A 24,871-nucleotide genomic window follows, 5' to 3' on the forward strand; every position below is an offset into this window, starting at 1 on the left:
CGGGCGCGGCGCCGGGGCCTGCGGGGGAAGCCCCGCTGCCGGGGAGCCCCGCGCCTCCGGCCGAGGGGGCCGTGCGGTGCTGCGGGGGAAGGGTGCGGGGGCCGCCGCTCCGGACGGGGCCCCGCAGGCCGAGGCCCGGGGACGCTCGGCAGCTGCGCTGGGGAATGCAGAGCTCCGGAGCCAGGTCGGTTCTCAGGTGATTCCCGACCTGATATTGATAAATCATAGAGCTAAAAGACATAAATCAGTACGGCCACCGAGCTCCCCAGCGAGGGCAGAACGCAGGCGCAGACTCCGTAGAAAAGCTTTATTTGTACCGATTTGCAGTCAGTGGGCGTCCAGACGCGATCCCAGAGCCCTCTGGAACTCAGATTCTCGCCAAGGGCCGGCCAGCACAGCCCCTGCTGCTTCCACAGAGGGGAATGCCCTGGTGAGGCCCCATCGGGAGCACCGTGTCCAGTGCTGGGCTCCTCAGTTCAGGAAAGATGAGGAACTACTGGAGAGAGTCCAGAAGAGGGCTTTGAGGATGAGGAGGGGACTGGAGCATCTCTCCTACGAAGAGAGGCTGAGGGAGCTGGGCTTGTTCAGCCTGGAGAAGAGAAGGCTGAGAGGGGACCTTAGAAATGCCTCTAAATATCTGCAGGGTGGGTGTCAGGAGGATGGGGCCAAGCTCTTTTCAGCAGTGCCCAGCGAGAGGACAAGGGGCAACGGGCACAAACTGGAGCATGGGAAGTTCCGTCTGACCATGAGGAAGAACTTCTTCCCTCTGAGGGTGACAGAACCCTGGCCCAGGCTGCCCAGGGAGGTTGTGGTGTCTCCTTCTCTGGAGATATTCCAGACCTGGCTGAACAAGGTCCTGTGCCGCCTGCTGTAGGTGACCCTGCTTCAGCAGGGGGGTTGGACTGGGTGACCCACAGAGGTCCCTTCCAACCCCGAACATCTGTGATTCTGTGAATGGCGAAAGGCACGGGGGGACAGGGACTGGGATGGAGTTACAGGACAGCGATGCAGAACACGGCACATTACCTATGGCGCATTGGCTGGGGTGGCTTGGGGGGGGAGTTGGAGCCCAGGTCCCTGCGGCAGCAACTCAAGAGGAGGGAATGAAAGCAAAGTTTTCTCGCTGCCAGTCACAAAATACTCAACAGGCATCATTTTAGTTGAAGTTAATTGGGGGAACTGCAGGTGCTTTCCATCTCCAGAACCTCTACATTCATCTGCTTTCAGTTTTTTTTTTAAAGGTGCGTATGTCCACACACATAGAACATCAAGTGAAGCTCTCCAAAAAATCATTTTTATTCTGCTACGCTGTTTCACTAGCTCCTTCGCAGCAGATGTTACAGAGCCCTGCTAGCTGCATAAAGACTGTAAAAGTTTTGGCAATTAATTTCACCGCATAACTTTGGATTGATTTCGCCTTTTCCCAGTGCCTGTTTTGTTTACTAAGCAATAGGAGTTGCACTAGAGCATGCAACATGCTAAGAAAATATCATTCCATCCTCCTTTTTTAAAAATTCATAATGCCTAACTTCCCAGCCCTTGCTCTTCGATTTTAATTAGCGTCGCGCTCGTGAGAAGTGACAATTTCCGTGACAGTGATGAACAGCAAGCCGTGTATTTATCCATCCGAGGGACGCACCGCAGACAGGAGAGCCAAGCACTCTTCTCGTCAGCGCACCTCAGCCGTGATCTCGGCGGGCCGAGTGCATCACGGCGCGCGCTCTGGCCCTGGCCTTTCTCTTCCAGTCGCCGAAAGGAGTATCAATTTTCATTTGCATACTTTGTCTGCTCGGCTCCAGACTGCCAACTGAGTTGACACCAATCTCCCGAAAAGCTGCGAGATGGCAATATTTCTCATCCCTGGCTGAGCTCTTTGTCAGCCATCCACACATTTTAAATCCACGTTTTTACTGAATCTTTGCATATCTGGGACCGTAACAAACCTTTCGTTGGTACCGACAGGCTCGAGTGCAAGTCACCACTCATTCAAAATACCAATCAATAAACCCAAAAGACTTCCAGAAGGGGCTGGGCAATGACAGCGTTCTCTGAAACGCTATCTCGGAGTTGCTTTCGGCCTTTTTCGGTTTCTACGGCCCCGCTTGTTGTTCAGGAAGGGCTTCTCGAGCGGCTGTAAGCTGCGGACGGCAGCGCTGCCTTTCCCGGGGAGGTCGGCCCCGGTCGGTCTCTCCATCTCCTACAAACAGCCCAGCATCCCCAGCAGCTCCTAACTGGAAAACTCACGCCTCCAAAACCAAACACCGGAAAAAAACATGAAATAACCTTCAAGGAAGTGAGAAAAGGTTGGCCATCAGCACAAAATACCTTGCAAAGAGCAAATGCCGATGAAGATAAAAGCCTGCCTGCTCCAGGCATTTAGTATTCACTTAAAAAAAATAAAATAAAAAGAGTTTTTAACAATCCAATCACAATTTCTTGTAAAAACAGAGCAGCAATTTCAAGTTACTTCTTTACCCTGACCGCTGGCCGCCGTGGCAGCACACAAGGCCCGGCCGTAACCCCCCCTCCTCTCGGGGCCTGCCCCGGCCCAGGCCGCTCCCCGCTGCGGGGGACTCGCCTCTCCGCAGCCCCGGCTCCCCTCCTCCTCCGCCGCCGGCCGGGCCGCCTTACGCCTCCCCGCACCGCCCCGACGGAGCTCCTCACGGCCGACATCTTGAGTAAGGGCAGGACGGCGCCGTCCCGCCAGGCGCTGGTGGCGGCCGCGGCCATCTTTACTCAGGGCACGACCCCTCTGGCCCCGCCCCCCGCCGGGCCTGTACGAGCGCCATCTTGAGTAGGGGCACGCTCTGCCCTCCGCGCTGCCCACGCGCTGCCTCAGGAGCCATATTTGCTGAGGTCAACCCCTCCCCACACCCCCAAAACCCCCAAGGCAGCCCCCTCAGCAGCCCGCGGACGACCCGCAGGACCCTCACCCCGTCCCCGTCCGTCCCCCCCCTCCAGGCACGCAGAGCGGCGCGGCCCGCTCCTCCCCGCCGGAGTCAGCTGACGGCGGCGGCGGCGGCTTCCATCATGGCCGCCCGGCCGGGGCGGCTGCCGGCGGGGCCGGGGAGGCGGAGTGGCGCGGCGGAGGCCCGGATCCTGCTTCTCCTCTGGTTTGCGGGTGCAGCCGTGGAGGGGGCGGCGGGCACGGAGCCGCCGCTCAAGTGCGACGAGCTGAGGCTGGGGCAATATCCTGAGCGCGGCCGGGGCCGGGGCGGGCGGCGGGGGCTCGGTTGCTATGGCGATGGGGCCCGGGGAGGGCCTGGCCCCGGGCATGGTTTGCCTGAGGGGAGGTCGCCTGCCCAGCCGCCTCGGGTGGAGGGGAAGTGGGGTGTGAGGTGGCTGACAGGGCGAGGGAGCCCCTCGGTTGTCAGAGAAAGCCTCGGGTCCGGAGCCTCTCGGGGGTCTCAGCTGGAAGAAGCCGGAGAGGGTGCGGGTTTATTTTGGGGGTGGTACAGTGCGTGCCCGTGTGCAGGTTTGGGGAGTGTCTCTTTTTTTAGAGGGGAAAACCCCACGGAGTGAGAGACCCCTCTCCCCCACCCCTCCACCTTCTTATTTTCTGCAGGATGCTCGGGTGAGGCGCGGTGGCTCTGCGCCAGGTCTTCCTCCGCAGCCCGAAGGAGTGGGCGCAGGTGTTAGGCTCTAGCTGCGAGGCTCCTGGCTCTCCAGAGGTGCCAGAAAACGCATGCTGGTGGTAGCTGACAGCTACTGGTGTAGCTGCAGATCAGAAGTGTCAGGAAAGTGAATCTTGGAGAAGTTAACTATCTCCTGCTTTACTTGGCTGTGGGAGTTCAGACCTCTAGAAATTACTTCCTACTCAGGTTCTTTCTAGTCCAAATTCCTGGTGTTTCAGATGTTCGTTTCAGGTGTCCTTTGAAGGCCAGTGGGATGCTGGGGTGCATCAAGAGGAGCGTGGCCAGCAGGTCGAGGGAGGTTCTCCTTCCCCTCTGCTCAGCCCTAGTGAGGCCCCATCTGGAGTACTGTGTCCAGTGCTGGGCTCCCCAGTTCAAGAAAGATGAGGAGCTACTGGAGAGAGTCCAGCGGAGGGCACGAGGATGGTGAGGGGACTGGAGCATCTCTCGTACGAGGAGAGGCTGAGGGAGCTGCGCTTGTTCAGCCTGGAGAAGAGAAGGCTGAGAGGGGACCTTAGAAATGCCTCTAAATATCTGCAGGGTGGGTGTCAGGAGGACAGGGCCAAACTCTTTTCAGTGGTGCCCAGTGACAGAACAAGGGGCAATGGGCACAAAGTGGAGCATGGGAAGTTCCGTCTGACCATGAGGAAGAACTTCTTCCCTCTGAGGGTGATGGAGCCCTGGCCCAGGCTGCCCAGGGAGGCTGTGGAGTCTCCTTCTCTGGAGATATTCAAGACCCCCCTGGACAAGGTCCTGTGCAGCCTGCTCTGGGTGACCCTGCTTCGGCAGGGGGTTGGACTGGGTGACCCACAGAGGTCCCTTCCAACCCCAAACATTCTGTGAATTTCGTGTGCTACTGTAGATTGACTCTTCTCAACCAAATGCCTCGATTTGAAGGTACCCTGATACTGAAAGAGGGGAAGAAGACTAGCTTAGGCAGCTACCTTGTTGCCTTCGAACACGGAGGCGGTGACTGATAAATATTGTGGTTCCTTTAGGTAGTGCTGACTGCAGCACTAATTAAACGTGCAGCTTATGCGATATATTGGTGTATTAAATTGGATTAGCAGATTTGCTGTATGGTAATGTGCTGTTCGTATTTTGGGGGATGGGCAGGAAGGAACACTGACATCAAGGTGCATCTTAAATCCTCAGGGTTTAAAGAGGGTGGAATAAATTACTGTTAAACCTGTTGTAGTGTTTGATATGAAAAACGTTTTCCTCAATTACCTGAACATATATGTGCGATGAGCCTAAAATAGACAATAGTACACAAGAACCAATGAATTGTACAAATCACACAGCATATGGTAAGGATTTCTAACTGCTAACATACATTGACAGTAGCTAAGTTTTCCAAGGAAGTGTTCAATTTATGCATTTGTGTATCTGCTAGATGAGCTTTATAAAACATGGGATTAGTAACATCATTAGTATGAAAGCCTAAAACACTTGGCGTGGATTGGATGCTTTGCTGAAATGAATAAATACATTGTCTCTGGTCGGAACATCTGTAAGGGAGGCTTCTGGTAAATCTCTTCAATGTATGTTTATATCCTCTAGGCTCTGTCCTGCACTAGGATTAAAACAAACCATTCCTGTCATACCGATTTTGCATATTCTTATTAGAAGAATTGACACGTGATAGAACAGCCTTCAAAATCTTCTGTTTTTCAAAATTGATTTTAAGGCAGCATAGTGCCTTCCATCATCAGGAGGTTTTGGTGCCATAAACCTCTGTTTTGAAAGCACTTAGATTTATTTTAATGTTAAGTTCTCATGTACTTTGGAGTACAACAGCAAAATGCTTAAATTGATCACTTGGTTTACTACAGGTGTTTAGCTTTTCTCATGTTCCCAGGTATTGAAATAAATGGTTTCTGTGTTAGCGAACAGCGCAACAGTTTTGCTTTATTTGCACTCTTGTTTAAAATACATGTGTATGCGTGTTGTCTTCTGTATTTTGCTTTCCATAAATGCTGAATAACTTTCTTCACTGGGATGCTCAGGGATAGTGAAGGTTTTCCAAGTACTTTTCAGGGACTGAATGAAAATTCTGTCCAAAATGGGTCCGTGTTGAAGTTATTCCGTCCTTCACATCAGCTTTGGCGTCGTGTCCCTGATTACAAATGGCCAGTCAGTGAGCAGAAGGAATATTCTGTACTTTGAGACTGATCACAACTCTGTTAGTTGTTTATAACCAACTACCATGTGATTGTATTTGATACACTACATATTTGAACAGGAGATAAGCTCAGAGTGGAGAAAGTTCCTAAGCTAATTAACGTGTTGTTCTCTGTATCTGTATATACAGAGTTTTTACACACATAGCAGTTTTTAAGATTGTCCCCCCAGTGTTTGAGTTGCTTCCTTTTTATCTAAGCATTAAAAGTATCTAAGTATTAAAAAGTTAATCTTCTGGATCATGCTTGAAGCATTGCTGTTTCTGAATGTCTTTCTGGGATCCATCACCCAAACAAATAGGGCTTTAATTCGGAGCATCCAAGTAGTCTCACTGAGTAGCAGGTTTGGAGTCTTACTGACATGACATTGACAAGAAAACTGGCATTTCCTATATCAAAATGTTTTGATTGCTGTGGGTTTCTTCTAAATAAAAGAAAGCACTGCTTTCTTTGCTTAGTTTTTTTACAAGAAAGAATGTAGTTTTTTGTAATTGTCTTAGATTAGGCACATTGATCAGTAGCGTACATATAGGACTTTATAGCGGTTAAGCCCAGACATAATTCATATTTTTTGGCTGTTACTGGTACTGACCATCTGGTCCCTATGCAGTATAGATATTTAAAAAAAAAAAAAATCCAAATCCTAGTCCTCTTGCCTGTGTGTATTATTGGAAAATCTGGAAAGAAATGTTGAGGCTGGCTTGCGGTTTTGTTGGAATGAACCAACATGACTCCTAAGTACTGAAAACTGATAGAAAATGGGTAAAGGACTGGTATTTTTCCTGTTAAAACAACAGACTTCAGCATTGGAGAGTGACTAATATTCTGGCAATATAGTGCAGACTGTTAGCAGATGCCACTTTCTGCTGTGATTTCTACTTTGGTTCTCTGAAGAGTCAAGCCTTAGCTTGGAATAATAGAATAATTCGAGTTGAAAGAGACCTCGGGAAGTTGTGTAGCCCAGCCTCCTGCCCAAAGCAGCATTGGCACTGAATTCAGACCAGGTTGCTCAGGGCTTTGTGCAGTCAGATCCTGGAAACCCCCAAGGATGGTGGTGGCACCACCTCTCTGGGCAACTTGTTCCAGCATTTGACTGTTCCCATGATGAAAAAGTTTTCTGTGTGTCAGGTTCACATCTCTCATTGACTCATAATGGAGCCATAATGGAAATTGCAACAGAATTAGGGCAGCAATTACATTTGTATATTTTGCTTAATAGGCATCATGCAAAAAGACAAGTTAGTCATAGAACTGGCTTAAAAAAATATTTTTTAAACAAGTAGTATGCCTGTGTGTACTGTGCTGTTTATCAAGACTGCTGAACAGCATAACTTCATTTGTGCATTTCACGTGTGTCTTGTCAGAAAAATGCTACAGTGCCCAATCAGTTACTGCTTAATTTAATTTTTTTGTCCTCAGTTCAATGTCTGCCAGCACCAAATATTACTTGCAAAGATCACCTTGGCATAGAAAAAGTCTTTACGGGTCATGAAGTTGGATTTTACAAGCCTATTGCATGTCGCAATGTGTAAGTACATTATTGTTTTTTGTAATAATTTGTGTTTGTTTTTGCACTGAAGTTTTTCTAAAATAGTATGATGTGTTGGCGGAAGGAAAGAGAGAAGTAAGGTAAAATTGTACCCATGTTGCCCAGTACTTAATCCTTGAATAAACACTGTAAGTAGTATAGGGATACAACATGCATGTTTATAAGTAAATCATTCTCTGCCTTGGACACTTTTTTCTTTGTTTAGTTATGTTTGTGTCTTGGCTTTACCTTAGTATTTTACCTTTGCTTTAATTAGTACTTTACCCTGGCAAAAATTCACCCCAAGTGCTGAGGCTACGTTACACGTACGCTTGAAATCTGCACAGCTGCTGAAAGGAGCTGTCGGGGGATGCCTCTTCCCTCCTTTTGCCTGACATACCCCGCCGTGTACTGAGTCAGGGAACTGAGCTGAGTTTCGCTAACTTGGATCGGTTCCCCGGTTTGAGTCACAGTACAGTTGCGTCAAGTGCTTGTGCCAGCACAAGGATGAGGGCAACTCGAGGATAAGAGAGTGGAGGAAGGAGGCCTGGGCTGGGCTGCTCTGTTCAGTGGCCGTCCTGCTTCGCGCCGGTTTAAAGCGTGCCTGTAGCTGCAGCTTGAGCTGTGCTATGCAGGCATATTGGGGGAGTTTAAGCGTCTCTCCAGTTCCCTCAGAAAATCTCTTTCAGAGGAACTGTTCTCTATTTTCAAACAACCTTTGTATTTAATGAAGTCCTCTGTGTCTTTTGAGAGCCTGTTTCTGAAACGTGAAAATGATGGACCTAGTGTTTCTAAAGCACATTCTGAGCGATGGAGAGCTCAGGATACCAATAAATGTTCCAACTGGCCGAAGCTAGTGATCAGCGGACACCTGTCAGTACCGTTAGTTTCTCCTTTTTGTGAGATTCATGCAGGAGCCTTTTTCTTTTGTCCTATCGGAATCTTTGGAAACTAAAACTCCAGTAATATTCGCTGGGTATTCCCGAGCGCACTAGTGGGCAAATAGTTCTGATGTGATACTTACTGCTCAATAATTTGCTTAGCTCGGAAGTACAGCTCTGCCTCTTAGTTTCATAAATATTTTCTCTGTATTTAGTCTTCTCAACAGTCAAAGCTCAGCAAATTGAAGAAAACATATTATTACGTTTAATCAAATTTAAATGCTAGCAAACTAGACTTCAGTCACATTTTTGTCCAGAAACAATTGCATTTCAGTCCCATCTGTGATGGGGACTGAGAATAAGATGAGCTGTACTAGTTTAATAGAATTCCTTCCTCTTTGGAGTAGACAGTGATTCTTATGTTTGGAATTTTTTGTATACATATCTTTTTGGTTTAATGTATTTTCTAGAAACGTTTTTTAAAAGTAGTTTTTCTTTACATTTATTAATTAAAAAAGCAAACCTGTCTAGGCAGAAAAATGTCATTGTCCTTATGATGCCTGTTACATGATCGTGCCTATTATTTATGATGAAATAATCCATGGTTACACTACCAAAAGAACTTGCTGTGGCTTTTCCAGTCCTGTGACTGCTCATGTGGCCGGAGGGGAAGAGGACCCTTTGTGGGCTTGCTGAAAACTCCAGTAAAATACAACTGCAAATGTAAAAAGAGTTATGCAAGCATGCCCTTGGTAAAGCCCCAAAGCCAGTTAAAAATGGCAGCAAGATTGATATTACCATCCTTCATTTGTACACTTGTTTAAAAAGCAGTCTAATCACTATGAGCCTTGTGTGAGGCATTTTGAATGTTACCTAAGTGTTGGAAACATTATTTTAAGTGGGAATCTCCAGCTTCATATTACAACAGTAGGCCTGCCATTGCTGATGCGTGCTGGAGATTTTCCAGCATCTTAATCTGAGTTTTGGTGGAAACAGTAACTGTCTTCTGGCAGAAATAACTGCGCATCATTTAACCAGAAAATGGGTTTGAGAAGGCATCTTCCCATAACAGGATTGTCCTAGCATGGGGACAGCAGGTTAGTCTCTATCCCTAGCTTTTGGAAGGAGCAAATCAGCGAGTTGTCCTTGGCCAAAACTGTAATTTAACAACAGTCCAGATCACAGTTCTGGGATCCAGTTATTTCAGAGCAAGACCAGGAGATTTACGTTTGTACAAGTGGATGTGTTCAGGTTGCTCCTGGTATTAGTTCAAGGAGAAGCTAGTAAGTGCTAATAAGGTTGCTCCAGCGCAGAAGTACTGGGAGTCAGGATTGCTTTTGTTTGGTTTTAATTTGATGTTTTGGAGGTAGATTTTTTTGCCAAATTCTAGTATTCCCCAGACCGGCAGTCTGTCGTGTATTTTGCTTAATATGTCCAGGCCCTGATTCTGCAGACTTGAATTCAAGTATTACCATTCCAGGCCAGGAGTCCATCAAGTGGGCAGTCTCTGAAATTCATCGAGTTCAATGTGGACAGGTCTTTGAGCAGTGCTAAGAGACCCTGAAGGAGCACAGAAATAGCTGTGACCTACAGGAGTACCTGCATATTAGCAACTGGCATGGCAGAGCTGGAAGAAAAGTTTTTAACGTGGCAGCTGGAAGAAATGTATGCAGTGAAAAATAAAGATTGGATGAGGCTGAGAAGCAAGAAAGATTCGTAAGAGCAACTGAAAAGAATCTACATCTTTTACCCAATTGTAGAAATTCCTGTAGGTGCCTGGGATGTGTTGTTTTCCTATTTGTTGGTTTAGTCTTCAGTGCATATATGTATCTGTAAGAGTGAGTAAGGCAAAGGAAATAGAAGAGTGGATGCAGCCTTATTACAGTGTATGCTTCTGCTGCACACTAGATTTCTTCTGCCTGTCAGTTTGGTGTTGACTAAGTTGCAGACTTCTGCATTTCAGTGCACAGGCAAGTGCTCAGTTTATTACTGGTTTTGATCAGAAGTATCTCAAATTAAACTGCCTTCCTACCTTTTATGTAAGAGCTCTTTTTGTGCTTTAGTGTCCTTGAAGGGTTGTTGACACTTTGTAGTTGATAAACAATTCACAACAGTTTACCTCGACTTTTAAATAAAACCATTACTGTTCTTTACAGTGGAAACAGGACAATTCGAAAGATGATAATTTACATTACATTAGGTTCCAGAACGCCCAGTATGTTCTGTGTTGCTAATAAGTGCTAAGCAACAAATACTGAGGTAAGAGTCATGATTTAATCACTTAATGTTGCCATTAAGTTTTAAAGTCAGTAAATTTAGATAATAAGCAAAAAGGTAGATCTTTATTTGGCATGGAAAGTGCTTAATAAAGGTGCTTGGACCTTTCTTAGCTCCTGTCTTTGTGAAACTCTATGTTTTATTCAACTGTCAATCAAGAGTTTAATTTGGGCTTATTAAGTAATTGCTGGCACATAGTAGTGTACGTATCAAAACAGTGAATTATTGAATATTTTTTAAGTTCTAATTACATTTGGGTTTGCCTGTCTATTCAGAAGCTAGCTGTTCGCCGATGCAGCAGGGGATGCAGCAAGTTCTAGTGCTGATAGCGCTACGTTTCTAGCTCGCTTATTAGTGTGAAGTTCACATGCGCAGTGCCTGCAAGTTACAGGTGCTTAGGTGGCCACATCGCCCCAGCTGCTGGCAAGACTGGTGCCGGCTAGTAGAAACCTCAAAAAGTCTGTTGTGTCAGTGTATTTTGTATGACTAACCGTGGGATGCTCAACTTTAGGGCACCTCTCTGCCACTGTACATCTTTGTACTGCCAACAGGTCTTTTCGTTTGTGGGTTTGTGCCTTTGGCACACAGTAAACGGATACGTGACTTACCCTTTTTGTTGAATCCGTCCTGCAGCTTCTTCAGCCAGTGGCCATGGTTCATTTCTCCTTCAGATCTCGTTGCAATTACTGTCTCTGCTGACATTTCACCTGTCTATCCTGTTCCTCTCGATTTGGCTCCGTGTGAGACTAATGCCTACAGACAGTATGCACACACCTCTTAGCTTCCTAGGGCTGTCTCAGTAGGGCTGAACTGTGAGGAAGTGCTCTGTAAAACTGGGAATGCATCAGCAACTGAATTGTTTCTCTCTTGACAAGAAATTATGATTTGGTTTCAGAATAATCTGTATTCTGCAAGAGTATACTGGAGTTGCAGCAGCTGAGGTTGCTTTATGGAGGATGCCTACCCAGTTTGAAAGCTTAACATTATCAATTCTGTGTCCGTTAATTGAAGATAAATAACAAGTCTGTTATGTGTTTTTTTTTTTTTTAAACTGAAGCAGCAGGAAAATGAGTCACTACTTTAATTCTCAAAAGTATAAGTAAATGTATTTTGCAGTCATTGTCTACACTGCTGGTTTCTTTTGGCAGAAATGGATACTCCTACAAAGTGGCAGTGGCTCTGTCCTTATTTCTTGGATGGTTGGGAGCAGATAGATTTTATCTAGGCTATCCTGCATTAGGTAAGTTTATATCTCATTTTTTCTTTGGGGCAAAGCTTATTGTTACGACTGAGTTGTATGTGTATACTTACATTTTGAGTAATGGAGGCTGACAGTCATAGTTCTAACATTTACAACTAGAATCCTTACTTTATTGTCAAGTAAGATAAAATCCTCCATTATCCTCAGCCTGCTGCCCTGTTGGAGTGAGTGGTGACAAATGGATATGTAGTTGTCCAACAGATAAAATCCTAATAAGCAAACGTGATTATTGCTGTTCAGTAGTTTTGCTTTACATTTGTTTTGCGTTGATGTTTACCACAGCATTCTTTGTGAGGCACCGAAACAGAAGTGGTTTTGACTTATGTGCCAGCTACTTAAATGGTGCTTGATTTTACCGGGAAAATAGTGGACCAACTTTACGGTAAACCTAGTGTTTTGGGCTATGGAATTTATTCAGGCAAATGCATGCTTTCATGATAGCTCGTAATATTAATGACAGTTCTGCAGATGCTGGGACTTTTAGTAAGACCTACCTCTGGTTAGTGTTTTTAGGAGCCGGTTCCCAGGGTGATGGTGCCGCTGGCTTTGAAGTCATGGGAATATCTCAGTATCTTAGAACTACTTTCACTGGCTTTGTTTCTGAGCTGGACAAATTTAAGTCTAGATAGCATGGAGCAACGAATTGGAAAAAGCTATGCATGTTACTGTCACTTCAGCCAGGAATCTGGAGTTTCTGCCCGTTAAATGCAAACCTTTATTTTTTTAATAACGTTATCTGTCCTTCTCAATAATCTTGTGTTAACATCTGTGTCTGTTTTCCCAGAGATTCTATAAGTAGCACTTACTTTGTCCATCTGTTTCACAAAAAGATACATTTTTGGAAGTGGTCAATAAAGTGCATTTTTTTGTTTTACTGTTGTACATGGAATAATACTTTGCAGTAATTATTTTGTAATATATTGTAGTAGTACAGATTTATAGGTGCTCCATTCTAACAGAAAAGTTTTTTATGGCTCATGCTTGTTAACCCTACTGCAATACATTGTTGCCACCAGCCAGAGTTAGAAGACTTAAAATTATACTCTGGAAGTCAAGTTTTCAAGCTTTTAAAAGGTAAAGAAGACAAAAGCAAATAGGTAAGAGTAGAAAAGGAAGAAAAAAACCCAAAAACCAATAAATTGGATTCCTTGACAGTGATTGATTGGGGATTTTTTAGGTCATCCATGCCTTGGCAAAAAATGGTAAAGAAAGGTAATAGTATTGAAATTTTTTGTGCAAGCATAATGAAGACTGTAAATGCTCTTTCGTTTATTTTTTTCCTTCTCTTTTGCTTAAAGAGAGCACAAGCACAAACAAGCTATTGAATATGAAGAGATCAGGAAGGCAACCTCTTCCTCTCCCACACACTGTGAACTAAGCCATAGGTTATCAGTGCCTAAGAGCACTATTTTTTCCCCCCGTGCCTTAGAGCAGTTTATTTTCTCGGTGTGATCTGCTTGTGGGGAGGGAAGTGAGGAGGAAGAAAAAAACCCTACTTTACCCTGCACTCCAGAAACATATGCCAGGTTCAGAAACAGTTGTAATTCCAGTCACATGATGGAGCAACCAGTTCCTCAAGTAGACTGGAGCTGCTGGAACCAGCAACGGTAAGAGAGCTGCTGGGCTTCTGAAATGCAGGCTGGCAGTGAGGTTCAGGACCAGAGCTTGAGAGGAGAGGGTAGAAGGAGCATCACAAGTAAGTATATAATAAATGTGGTGACTGCGCTTGATGTGGGTAGTAACAAACTGCTCAGCAGAGTTTGGCATTATTTAATCATCTTAACTGTCATTTCCTAAGGCTAGCATTTGTGTAGCTGGCTGCTTCCCTTACGTTTTGTTACGCTGCTGCCAGTCAGTACCGATACCCAGGCTATGTCTGGCTGCTGCAAGTCTCGCGCATCAGCCACTGGGAACAAGTTCTTTTAAACAATGATATACTTAGTTTTTTGCACGTTTAAGTGGCACCGCTTTAATTGTAACATGCTCATAGGCTTTTCTTCTAATCAGCTGAAAGTCCATCCTGCCACTCTTGCATCTTTGTGGTCATTAGGTATATTTCCCTGTTCTCTCTGAGTACTGTGTTGTTCCACAGAAAGATTATAAAGTGTCTCCCTGGAGTTTGTCAGTCAGGCTGGTTTCATCTGCTCAGCTGTGGGAGCTCTGTCCAGACAGTGGGATGCTCTTCCTGCGGCGTGCGTGCGGTTACTCCCCCACTCCCCTCCCAACGCAGCCTCATAACCAGGCACGGGGCAGGGAGGTGGTGTGCGGGGCAGATTGCAGCTGCCGAGAGAGCGGGAGCACGGAGGAGGCGGTGGAGGCTGGGAGACCTCCGGGTGTTTGACCGAGAGCGGGCTCGTTCTTCGGAAAGCAGCCGTGTGGTTTTACCAGCGGGTATTGCGCAGCACAGCCAAACCGGGGGCTGTGGGGAAGAGGTGCTCCGGGGTGCCACGCTGGCTGGTGCTACCAGTGTGCTTTTCGCTTGCCTCAGAAGTGTGCTGGCCCCCATAAGCAGAGCAAGGATACACTTTTTAGCCGGGAACTGTGTTTTCCCTGTGCAGCACAGCCCACAACTGGCTCAAATGCAACAGGTAAGCATTCCTCTTCATACTGTCTCTGCCTGGGTAAAGAGACAAATGTCTTCACAATGAGTATCTCATTCTCAAAATAACCGAGATGTTTGCCTAGCTCAGCTGAAGTGTTACTTACAATATATATAGTACTCATTGTATTATGTTCATTGTACAAGAAACTACTGATATTAAAAAAAAAAAAATATGTAAGACAGCCTCCTTCTGAAGGCAGTTTCCAAATGAAGTCTGGCTTGCATGGCAACTTCCAATGAAACATTTATCTGTTAGTTGCTATTCCCATATATTTTCTATTAACCTTTCATTTATTCATACAAAATAAAACATTTTTGAATATCAGTTAAAAAGAAGTGCTTATATTAAAAATAAATTCCTATTTCAGCAAAAGTCTAAAAATGATAGAAAGGGTTGTTCTCCAAAGTAGTGTGTTCTGAAAATCAATGTGTGCTGCAACTCGTGAGATGGTAGAAAGTCTCTTTCTATTCATAAGTAAATTTTGCAGCTCAAGTTGGGATTTTTTCTGACTGTGCCTCAGTCAAGGAAAGGAATATTTCCAGTAACTTGGGTTATCAAGTTTGGCTTTCCAAGTTTAAGAATATTTATCTGTTAAGAAAAAAAATTGTTAATGTTTAAAACCTTTGAAGTATATTCAGGGTGTAGAAATATGAATATGTGTTTTGGTTTTTTCCCTGATAATTGAAGATCTTTAACTTTAGGTCTGTTTCTAGATGTATATGAGGAATAATAGTCTTAAACTAAAAGAGGATAGATTCAAGCTAGATATAAGGAAGAATTTTTTTATGATGAGGATGGGGAAACCCTGGCAAGGGTTGCCCAGAGAGGTGGTCGATGTCCCATCTCTGGAAATGTTCAAGGTCAAGTTGGATGGGGCTCTGAGCAACCTGATTTGGGTGAAGGTGTCCCTGCTCACTGCAGGGGGATTGGACTAGGTGACCTTGAATGGTCCCTTCCCACCCAAACCATTCTGTGATTCAATGACATTTATATATGTTTTGCAGGATGGGGAGAGGGTTGGGAAGTGATTGTCACTGGAAACCTGTGAACTTCTTAGTGACTGACTTGAAGCTACAGTTAAATTTTATTTTCCTTCTTTAGGTTTGTTAAAGTTCTGCACTGTAGGATTTTGTGGAATTGGTAGCCTAATTGATTTCATACTTATTTCAATGCAGGTAAGTCAGGGCTTTCAAAACAAGATACACGTCTGTGTTTGTGAAAGCTTTAATTTGATTGCTAATTCTTTTAGCCTAAAGAATCTTTGTGTATTGAAAAATAAAGGCATTTATTTTAACTCTGTAGATTGATGTAGAATATGGATACAAAATATGAATATATTTATTGTTTGAATTAAAAATTAGATTAGCTATCTATAAATACTCATAATGAATAGCTTGGAAGCTATAACAACCATAAATTCAGTTTGTCAGAACCTATGAGCTCTTTATGTGACACAGAGTGTTGGAGTTTGCGTGAGATATCCTGCTGTTTCCAGAATCCTGAAGTTCTGCCTTTGCATGTGCTTTATACTGATGGAGTGCATCATTTGGGGTGTCCATGCAGTGTGCAGGAGAGAAGACGTTGCCACTTTTTTTTTTCTGCCTCTTCTCGAAATACAAGTCCCATGTCACCTGAGAGCTGTGACTGTAAGATTCATGATGGTTAAATCCCCGGCTGGGGTAACGTCTTGTGACATAATAAAATTGCCAAATTGTCTTATTCTACGGTGCGTTCATTTAGCATGAATTACAAATTACCTATGATTAACTTGAAGTGCATTGTGGATATAGAAATTGTTTATATGGGTTTATAGAAAAATATTTTCAAAGTATACATCTTTGTATGTACATCTTTTAATGTATATTCATTCTCAAATTCTGTTCTATTCTATCACAGTGATCTTGCCTCAGATAACTTACAGATACAGTTGAGAGTATCTTTCATCTCTCCTTATTCATCTCCCTGGTGACCCCACATCAATTTAGCATTTCCAGCACAAAAAAGCCGTGGTCTTCTCTCCTCTCCATTCTTTACCTGTGCAGTATTTCAAAGATACTTGTCATCAGCCTAATTCTCTCCTGCCTACCCTCTTTTGTTCAAGAAAAGTGGTTTGGAGCCCACTCATTTGTTAGCCTGATTTTGTGACTCAAATCCTCACCGGCTTAACCTAGTACCAGCGCCTGGCTGTGTAATTTGGTTGATTAGAAGCCCTAGGGAAATGTTCCTTCTGAGACAGCGCTCACTAAAATAGTTGAACTACAGCATAACTTCAAAATAAATCTAGTTTCTGTTTGACTAATTAAGCATGACTAATTTTATGATGGGAAAATTAGCAGTAATTGAGACATTAGCACAAAGTGTATATTTCACTTCATATTGAAAAGTCTTGGTTCTCTTTCCCTTGTAGATTGTTGGACCTTCTGATGGCTCTAGTTACATTATAGATTACTATGGAGCAAGGCTTACTCGGCTCACTATTACCAACGCAACATTCCGGAAAATGCAGACCTATCCTTAACCCTGGCAGTAAGTGTCGCAAATGCATAGGTGGATTTTATTTTTACAGATGGATCCGGTTGTCCACTGAAATTGCTGACTTATTAATTTCACTTCATCAGAACTGACTATTAAATGTACATTGAACAAAGATGATGAAATATGAAAATTCCTCAAGTGAATGAGTTTACCTCAAAGGCGCCAAGTTTCTTTGTGACTGCTCTATTTCTGTGAGCACATAGTTTGTTGCTAAGTTGTACAATTTGTGAAATGTGCAGACTTCGGCAATTTGCACTGATGTTCTGTGTCTGTAAGTATAATTTAGAGTGTTATAGACTGGTGGAGAAAGAGTTGTTCAGAAATGCTGATCTTTAGTCCATTGAAATTGCTGAGAGTTTTCTAGCATGGTTGGGCCGGGATTACACTTGGGGTCTGTTTTCATAACTATGTGTGGCAGTTTGTAAATGAACTTAAATATCCCAGGCCACAGAAACTGCTTTTCTTTCTGTCCTCTTAGTTAAAATCCAGATGGCCCTAAATCTTGTGCTGGTGTATCCTGTGAAATTCTATTAATTGAAAGAATTATTTCTGTAAGCTTAAAGACAAATTTTGGTCTAGTTACAAAATTTGGTCAGTGCTGATCAATGGTAGAAACGTGGATGCATAAAAAATAGAACCGTAGATAACACATCACAAAAAAGGAGGGTAGATGTTTGGGTTCCCCAAGGTTAGAATAGGAAATAATCGTTCTGCTTATTTTTATTTCCCCCCCCCTCCCTTGCAACCATCCGTAGTGATATACATACCTTATTTTTCGGAAAAGAAATTGGTGCATGTGTTTTACAGCTACAGAATGTCAAAAACGTGAATTATTTGGACTAATAGAGCCCTAATAGATTGGTGCTTCAGTGAAATAAAATCTGTGTCCTTTGAAGTTGTTTGACCAGAGTCTTTAGGACAACCAAGATTTACCTAGATGTTCCGTTAAAGAAAAGTATGTACACACAGAGACAGGAAACGTGTCAACAGAATCTTCATGTTATTTGACCAATTTTAAACATTCCCTTCACTTTCTACTGAAAACCGGCAGTAACTGAATGAGAAATCCACTTGATATCAACTTCAGTGTAGATTTTTTTCAAAAATTTGGGCTATTCTCTTTTCTTCAGATGAAACTTTCAAAATGTTATTAGTGTGTCCACAAACGGTATTTCTAAGAGAGTTATAAAAAATGAGATTCCTGAATTGATTTTTAAGAGTGCAATTTGTGGTTTTTAGTCTCTTTTAAACCTACATTAAGACTGGTGCACAAAAAGCTTTGTAAAGAAATCCTGTTTTTTTTCCAAATCAGCGTAACCTGACATATCACATAATGAGAATAAACCACAAGGAACACTTTGTGCTTAACATTAATTCTTTCCTTCACGCGAGGAAGACGTAGTTTTGGAATACTTGCTAACATGCGTTTTACTTGTGGGTTCAAAGAGACGAGAGCACTCTGTTGGCTTCATTCACTTGCCTGGTATTTGTTGCATCTCCCTTTTGTCTCTCTTTCACTGAATGCTCTTTGTGCATGTCAGTTTTGTTTCCTGGAATACTTTCAAAAACAGACAGGAATTAGATGGAAAATAAATGTCTGAATCAAATAAAATCTCATGGCTAAGATCATCCTGTGACTTGTCTGCTTGTTGTTTTTTTTAACCCTGAAGCTGATAATATAGCTGTGAAAATAGGAAGATACCATGGGCATCGTAATAAAAAAAATAGCCTTGGGCAACTCATCACACAAGATTTCATTCTGAAATGTATCTCCATGTGTACAAGTAGCAGAGGGCTTGGCTTAATGATTTCAGCAGTCCATCTTGTGCTTCATTATCTGTAAAAGAATACGGGAGCTATTTTGTGTGAATCAGATGAAAATATGATCAGTTATGAGGTCCACCAGACTGTTAATCCCAGAAACCAAGTACCCGGCAGAGATTTGTTATTCCAAGTTACAGTGTTTCTGCAGGCACAGAAGACGTGCGTCAACTGACCCAGGACACACAAACTGCTGTGGGATCCTTTCATCCTGATGCTCTCTGGTTTGTGGTGCCAGTGCATGCTCCTGTCAGGTCTGCCCTGCTTTGTCAGAGCAGTCAGAGTGAAGCCACGGGGGACCAGACAGAACAATATTTCGAATCTTAGCAAGATTTTATTTCTCTTCCATTTAGAAGGTATTCCGCTTGATCCTGTTCTTGTACTAACAGCGTTGCACTTCTTTTGCAACCCTCTCCTTTGTCTGTAAAGCCTTTTAGAAATTGATGCCACAGATGCCATAACCTTTGGACCTTATATGGGATACTGTTGGAAATCCGTTCGACATCTGGACGTGCGTATCTGCGTTTCTGTGTGCTTGTGTAGCTGCCTAGCTGAGGCTTAGAGAGGGTTAACGGAGTAAGCAGCTAGTGCTGCAGGGCCAGTAGAGAGTTAGTGAGGTCTTTGTTTTCATCTTGTAATTGTCAGATATGGCATGTTTACCATAAGGGCTGTGAAAAGTGTGATGCAAGATGTAAAGCTGTCCCACTGTGTTCATCATAAATTTGCTACAGTAATATTTATCAAAATGTCTATCCTATGATGATTTTCTGTGTTGCTGCCTGCTTTAGCTTTCTCCTGTCAATCAAGTTGTCCATTCCAGTGTGTTTGTAGTTCTGATTGCTGTGACTGCGCTGGAATAATCTTCCCTCTGGATTGTTTTCCCAAAAACAGTTGCAAAGCAATAAAAATAATTAGGCAATGTAGTATGTCATCTTCCTGCCTCGTTCCCAGATAAAATGATATCTGCTGGCCTTGCAGATATTCAGGAATCCTTTCAACACTCTGACAGTACAGAGAAGTATTGTTCTGTATCTGTAAAAATAAAGAACATAAAAAGTAAAGGCCAGAGTGTAAAAAAAGAATTTGAAGGGCCTAGCCTTTAACAACCTGTATGAAGCTATTCACTGAAGGTGCTTGCAGATCCCTGCCAGGAGTTAAATCCAAATCTTCCCTAAGTACCGGTGCAGTTCAGTCATTGCAAAAATGACTCCATAAACCTATCCTTTTTTTTCTTGGTGGTTTTTCTTTTTTTTAGTGTCCATTTTAGGATTTTCTGCAATGTGCTTAACCATGGCCTGAAAGAGCAGTAGCTGACAGAAGCATTCAGCTTTGGGCACTTTGCGTTCACTCACACAGTGCAAAAGTGGTGGTGCTTGGGTGTGCTTATGGTATTAATGAATTACTGCAAACTGCATTTGGTCAGTTAGGCCAACCTGTGCATCTTGTGTTTAGAGCTGATTTTCCGAAAGAGCGGGTTTAGAGATATTTTAGAACAAACTCTCTGACTAGTTCTTCCTCCTGTGAGTGAAATCACAACTATGCTATGGCAGCTTCCTGTGACAGTATTTTGTTATCCTAACTGTTTCCCTCTCCACCACCCCCCACCACTCATTACATGAAGATATCACTTCTGCTTTCAGGACCTGATAACACCTTAAATGTTAGGCTTTATTATGCTGCCAAAGATGTATTACTGTATGTCTGCCAGTAGAACTTCTCAGCTCCACAGGAAGGTCTTTGTGTTTGAAATGCTCCGATAGAATTTTTTTGGAGAACATCTGTTGTCACCCCATCAGGAATTGTTTCCTTTGTTCCTCAAGAGTATATTCAGTTATATTGGCTTACACAGCTATGTCTATTCAGTCTTCTCGCATCTCTTCTCAGTGTTCTTGGATTTTTTTATTTTTAGATTCATTAGGTGTTTAGTCAATTTCTGCGCCGAGAGCCGTTCCTGTTGCTAGCACTGCAGTTTTCAAACCTGTTTCCTCCAGAAAATGATGTTGAATACAATCAGGTTGGGTGCTCAAGCACCCAGTTGGGGAAATGCCACAGGCAAGATTTTGCATGCATCCGTACATCTCCATTCCCTCACAGGACTGTCAATAGTTGCGTGATGGCCTTTTATTTCAGTAATAGATCATACACTCTGAATTTCAAACGCAGTGTCGTCTCATCCCTAACTACTTTGCCGTTTTCATTATGAGAAATGGTCACTGTATGGCTTCTTTAAGAAATGCATCATTTGAATTCGTTTAAATCATGCTTTTTATCCAGCTGCTATGCCCTGGGTTCAACCTGCAGCAGAGGCTGCCAGGAGGTGAAATACAAGAGATTATTCTGTTTGCATCTTCTGCCTGGATCTGAAGAGAAAAAATAGCTTAACTATAGGCGTATGCTTAAGTGTTTCGCTAGACTGAAATTTGATCAAGGCTCTTCCCACTTTCTTCCTCTCAATCCATCTGCGTTACCCAGAGAAAATTTTTAATCTCTGTCAATTATAAGAAAATTGCATTTTATATGGAAACATTAGCACTGGCAGTGTAAATGGCTGATAATATTTGATGCAGCCCTATGGCATCCTGTGTGTCACAACTTCTGTTTTTTCACCTCAAAGCTGCTTTTCATCTACTTTTGTTCATTTATCAGCTCAGTTCATGTATCGGCTACCTTTGGACATCCTGCCACCATTCTCAAGTACCTCTCGGAGGAGTTGGACTCTTCAGAGCTGAATCAAGTACGTAGAAATGTCACGCCATCAGACCAGGGAATCTTTTATCTGTATGAAGCAAAGACACGTTAGGGAGCAGTAGATGTCAGTACGAGGGGGTTGTAGGCTTCAGTTTCTGCAGAAAGTATGTCTGAAACTTCAAACCGTGTTGTCTCCTTGCCTTCTGCTTCCTGAAGGTGGAGCCCTACCCCCTATCAGATCTCCAAATCTCCTAGCGTTGTTCTTCAGCATACTGCAAAGACTTAGCGCTCCGGTATTTTGCCTTGCACGACAGAGAAAACTGGAAGGTGGATGGGAGGATTCTGTCTGGCCAAGACGCATTTTGCACGACGCTCGCTCTCTAGACCTATGACTGTAGCAAAGGAAAAGAAATTAAATAAAAGAATGAAAAGGGCAATCTCAGTGCTGTTTGCACCGTGTGTCGTGAAGATCTAATTCCATAAACTCAGCAAAAGAAAGTGTTTTAAAAATACTGCTTTTCTCAAATAGGAACTCAGGATTTCTGATTGTTACTCTTCGTGCTTCGCTATAATCTCAAACATACTCGTGTTCTGATAATTCTCCATTATACATTTGAATGGCTGCTTTCAAGACTGCAGTGCTCTCTCCGAGAAGCGCAGTTCTCAGGCTCTGCAGATGCGTATGACACAGCAGAATTTTAGTCAGTGTAAAAAGTGTAAAGATCAGTTTCCATTACTGTAATTACTATATAAATCCTATATTTAAGAGGCTTAGAACAGGCCTATTTAACCTTGGTTTGAGCTGAGGTTTGGTCCAAGTCTGATAAGTTGAACACCAAATTCTTTTTTCTTTTTTTTTTCCTTTTCTCTGCAGCATCGTAACTTACTGGGGAGTGGGGCGGGGAGGGAGAGGGATCCAGCGCATCCTCCGCGCCCTGCCTCTGACAGGGTGATGGCTGTAACCGGGCAGCAGACCTGTCCCCAGCCGAGAGCAAGACTAAACGAGATGCTCGTTTTGTTACACCTGAGAAGCACCGTTGCTCCCCTTGGAACCTGTGGCTGCTGCTCTCGCAGAGCTGTGCTCCAGAACAGGTGTGGGAGACGGCCCGGAGGCGGCCGAGCCGCGGAGCGCAGCTAGCAGCGCCCGCACATCCCCCACGCTGTGGACGGCTGTCGCAATAATCCCCATCATTTATGTCATTCGCGCCTCCTCCACGAAGGTGTTGGCTGCCCTGGTGCTTCCCCTTTCGGGTAGCTGGGATGCCCGGAGCTGCCTCCGGCTGCCTTTCAGGTCAAAGCTGAGAAAGGAGCTGGCGGCGCCGTATGCAGAGGTTGGTGATACCCTGCCCCTTGCTTAAGCATGTCAGACTTAGCAGTAGGCCGGAGAGCAGCTTTGATGTGGATAGCCGCCACTTGCGCAGAGGGAAGCCTGACACGGCGTTTTCCATGTCGTTAGCCTGTCCTGCAGCGGGTGCTTTCCCCCCCTAGTCGGTAGAGCCGTAGGAATGAAGTTATTAACGTATTCTGTTTCCTTTACAGAGTCTTCTTCAAAGTTCCTTGGATTTACTGCGGGGAAAACATGGCAAGAACACTGAAGAGGAGATCACTGCCTGCAAAGAACTGACTGAGAGTTCACCTTGAGCCTGATGAGAATGCCCACCATATGGATTGTGCTGGCAGAGGCAGAATCCTGGGGAGTGCAGAGGTGGGGGGTACTTTTTAGGGCTTTCATTCCATGGTCCCATTGACTATAACCCTATTAAGAGGATGATGCATGCGACTTTTAAGTTATTTTGTTAACTAAGTGTAAGCAATGGATGTGTCATGCTAACAAACATAATTGCTGGTGTGTCTAATAGAGTATGAAAGTACAGTATAGTGAATTTAAAAGGTTGTGGTAATCTAAGAATGTTGAAAGGGAAATGTGTGCCTGGAGGGTGTGGGGGTTGGGGAGAAAAACGACTTACTTGACATTCACTGTCTTCCTCCCAGCTCCTTTGCTAAAGTAGGAACAGAATCGGAACAAAAAAATGTTTGTTTTACAGCTGTACCAAGTTACGGCGTGGACTCGTGCTCCCCCCCTCCTCTCCCACTTGCATCAAGTACATCCTGTACTTTTGGCAACATGTTGACTGGATATTTAAAAGCTGTGAACTGTTCTGAAAGTTTCACATACTGGGTTATGGGCCATGTGTGTTTGATCAAAATTCAATTACTGCACTGTACCATGCTTGGAAACCTATCATCCCAAGTTATGAAGTATGACGAAATAGGCTAATCTAATTGGTTCAGTATGGGAGCAGTATCAACCAAGCTTGTTATGATAAATAGCTTCCTGTGTTAAAGGTTCTCTAGAGCTTAAGTATCTTGGCTCACCTCCCTCTACAAAATAAGAATAGTGTTCCCTGGGAACAGTTACATCACTGTCCCTCTCCTACAGTCACAATTAAAGGTTTGTGGATTTTTTTTCATCTTGCTATTCCTTGAACAGATAAACCGTGGCCATCCACCCCATTCCCCACTTCCACCTCCTTCCCCTTTCCGCAGGTTAGGTCGTGCCGTGCTTACCGTGAGTCTGCCTGTTCTGTTTCAGGGCTGGGTAAGGCAAGCTTGACCGGGACGCCAAAACCCACCCTGGGCCGGAGGCTGGAGCTTGTGGGCTGGTGTGTCAGTACAGATGACATATCTGTTTGTGTACAGATTTGGAGTTTCTGATGTGAAATTCAATGTGGAAGCACTTTCATCTTTCTAAGCATCTAATAAAAGAACTTTTGTATAGTGAATTTTGTACCTACGGATGTGCTGTTATCTTCTTGAAACCGAAATTGTGGTTCATCAGTAGTTAAATGCAAATCCAGTGGGCAAGTGCTGGATTACGACTAGGGGAGGACTATGTTCTGAGCCTGGATTTGTAGTCACTAAATTTGTTACTAAGACAGGGAGCTGTCCCCCATGAGATGATAGCGGCTTCGTGATTTTATCTGGTCCATCTTTGGCAAGAAGTACTTAGCTCGGATTTCGATGTCACAGTAATGGACAGTGTCAAGGGAAGAAAAAAAAAAAACCATGGAAAAGTGGCTCCTTATGCTCTGGCAATTTAGTTTTTTCCTTTCTTGAACCACACCCCCACGTGCCTCCTAACTCAGAAATCCCCTCCAGGCAAAAGAATTGTGTGATGATCATTTTACAAAGACATAATGTAGGCCTGGTATTGCAAGGCCCTTTAACAGTGGTGACATTTCTCCCAAGAATAAAGTTATTCACTTACTTCAGGGCCGGTGGAATGAGTCCTTATGTAAGTGAGTCCTCGTATTAGCCCCAAGACTGCCTAATACCTGGATTAAGCCTGTACGATGATTAATGCCTATTTACTATATCTGTTATCCCGCTGCATTTTGCTCTTCAGCCTTGATTAAGCCCTTTGCTTTACCATTTAAAATGTCCTGCTTAACCTTCTGCTTA

The 24,871-nt window shown here is 43.9% G+C and overlaps 1 protein-coding gene across 5 annotated transcripts; it reads left to right on the forward strand.

Annotated features, from left to right (window-relative positions):
• Window positions 1-2,868: 2,868 nt before the first annotated feature.
• Window positions 2,869-24,170, forward strand: TM2D1 (TM2 domain containing 1). Of its 5 annotated transcripts, none has more exons than XR_012764367.1 (8): window positions 2,869-3,188; window positions 4,869-4,942; window positions 7,235-7,343; window positions 11,650-11,741; window positions 15,467-15,540; window positions 16,773-16,891; window positions 21,368-21,455; window positions 22,949-24,170. XR_012764367.1 is itself a non-coding variant. In XM_075424351.1 (7 exons), exons 1-6 carry the CDS (start codon window positions 3,031-3,033, stop codon window positions 16,881-16,883), a joined length of 618 nt encoding a protein of 205 aa, XP_075280466.1. In that variant the 5' UTR covers window positions 2,869-3,030; the 3' UTR covers window positions 16,884-16,891; window positions 21,368-22,272. The 5 variants fall into 5 exon arrangements, 3 of the variants coding, with proteins under 3 accessions (XP_075280466.1, XP_075280465.1, XP_075280464.1); XR_012764368.1 differs by lacking the exon at window positions 21,368-21,455 and having other exon boundaries at window positions 2,870-3,188; window positions 22,949-23,114; window positions 24,003-24,170; XM_075424351.1 differs by lacking the exon at window positions 22,949-24,170 and having other exon boundaries at window positions 21,368-22,272.
• Window positions 24,171-24,871: the final 701 nt, after the last annotated feature.

The sequence above is a fragment of the Opisthocomus hoazin genome, chromosome 6, assembly GCF_030867145.1.
Source record: "Opisthocomus hoazin isolate bOpiHoa1 chromosome 6, bOpiHoa1.hap1, whole genome shotgun sequence".
Lineage (NCBI taxonomy): Eukaryota > Metazoa > Chordata > Aves > Opisthocomiformes > Opisthocomidae > Opisthocomus > Opisthocomus hoazin.

Excerpts from the sequence above, each read along its gene's own strand:
- TM2D1 (XM_075424351.1), top strand. The coding sequence starts at position 3,031 with ATGGCCGCCCGGCCGGGGCGGCTGCCGGCGGGGCCGGGGAGGCGGAGT. Across the intron at positions 4,943-7,234 it reads TACAAATCACACAGCATATG|TTCAATGTCTGCCAGCACCA; the intron begins GTAAGGATTTCT and ends TTTTGTCCTCAG. Across the intron at positions 11,742-15,466 it reads TCTAGGCTATCCTGCATTAG|GTTTGTTAAAGTTCTGCACT; the intron begins GTAAGTTTATAT and ends TTCCTTCTTTAG.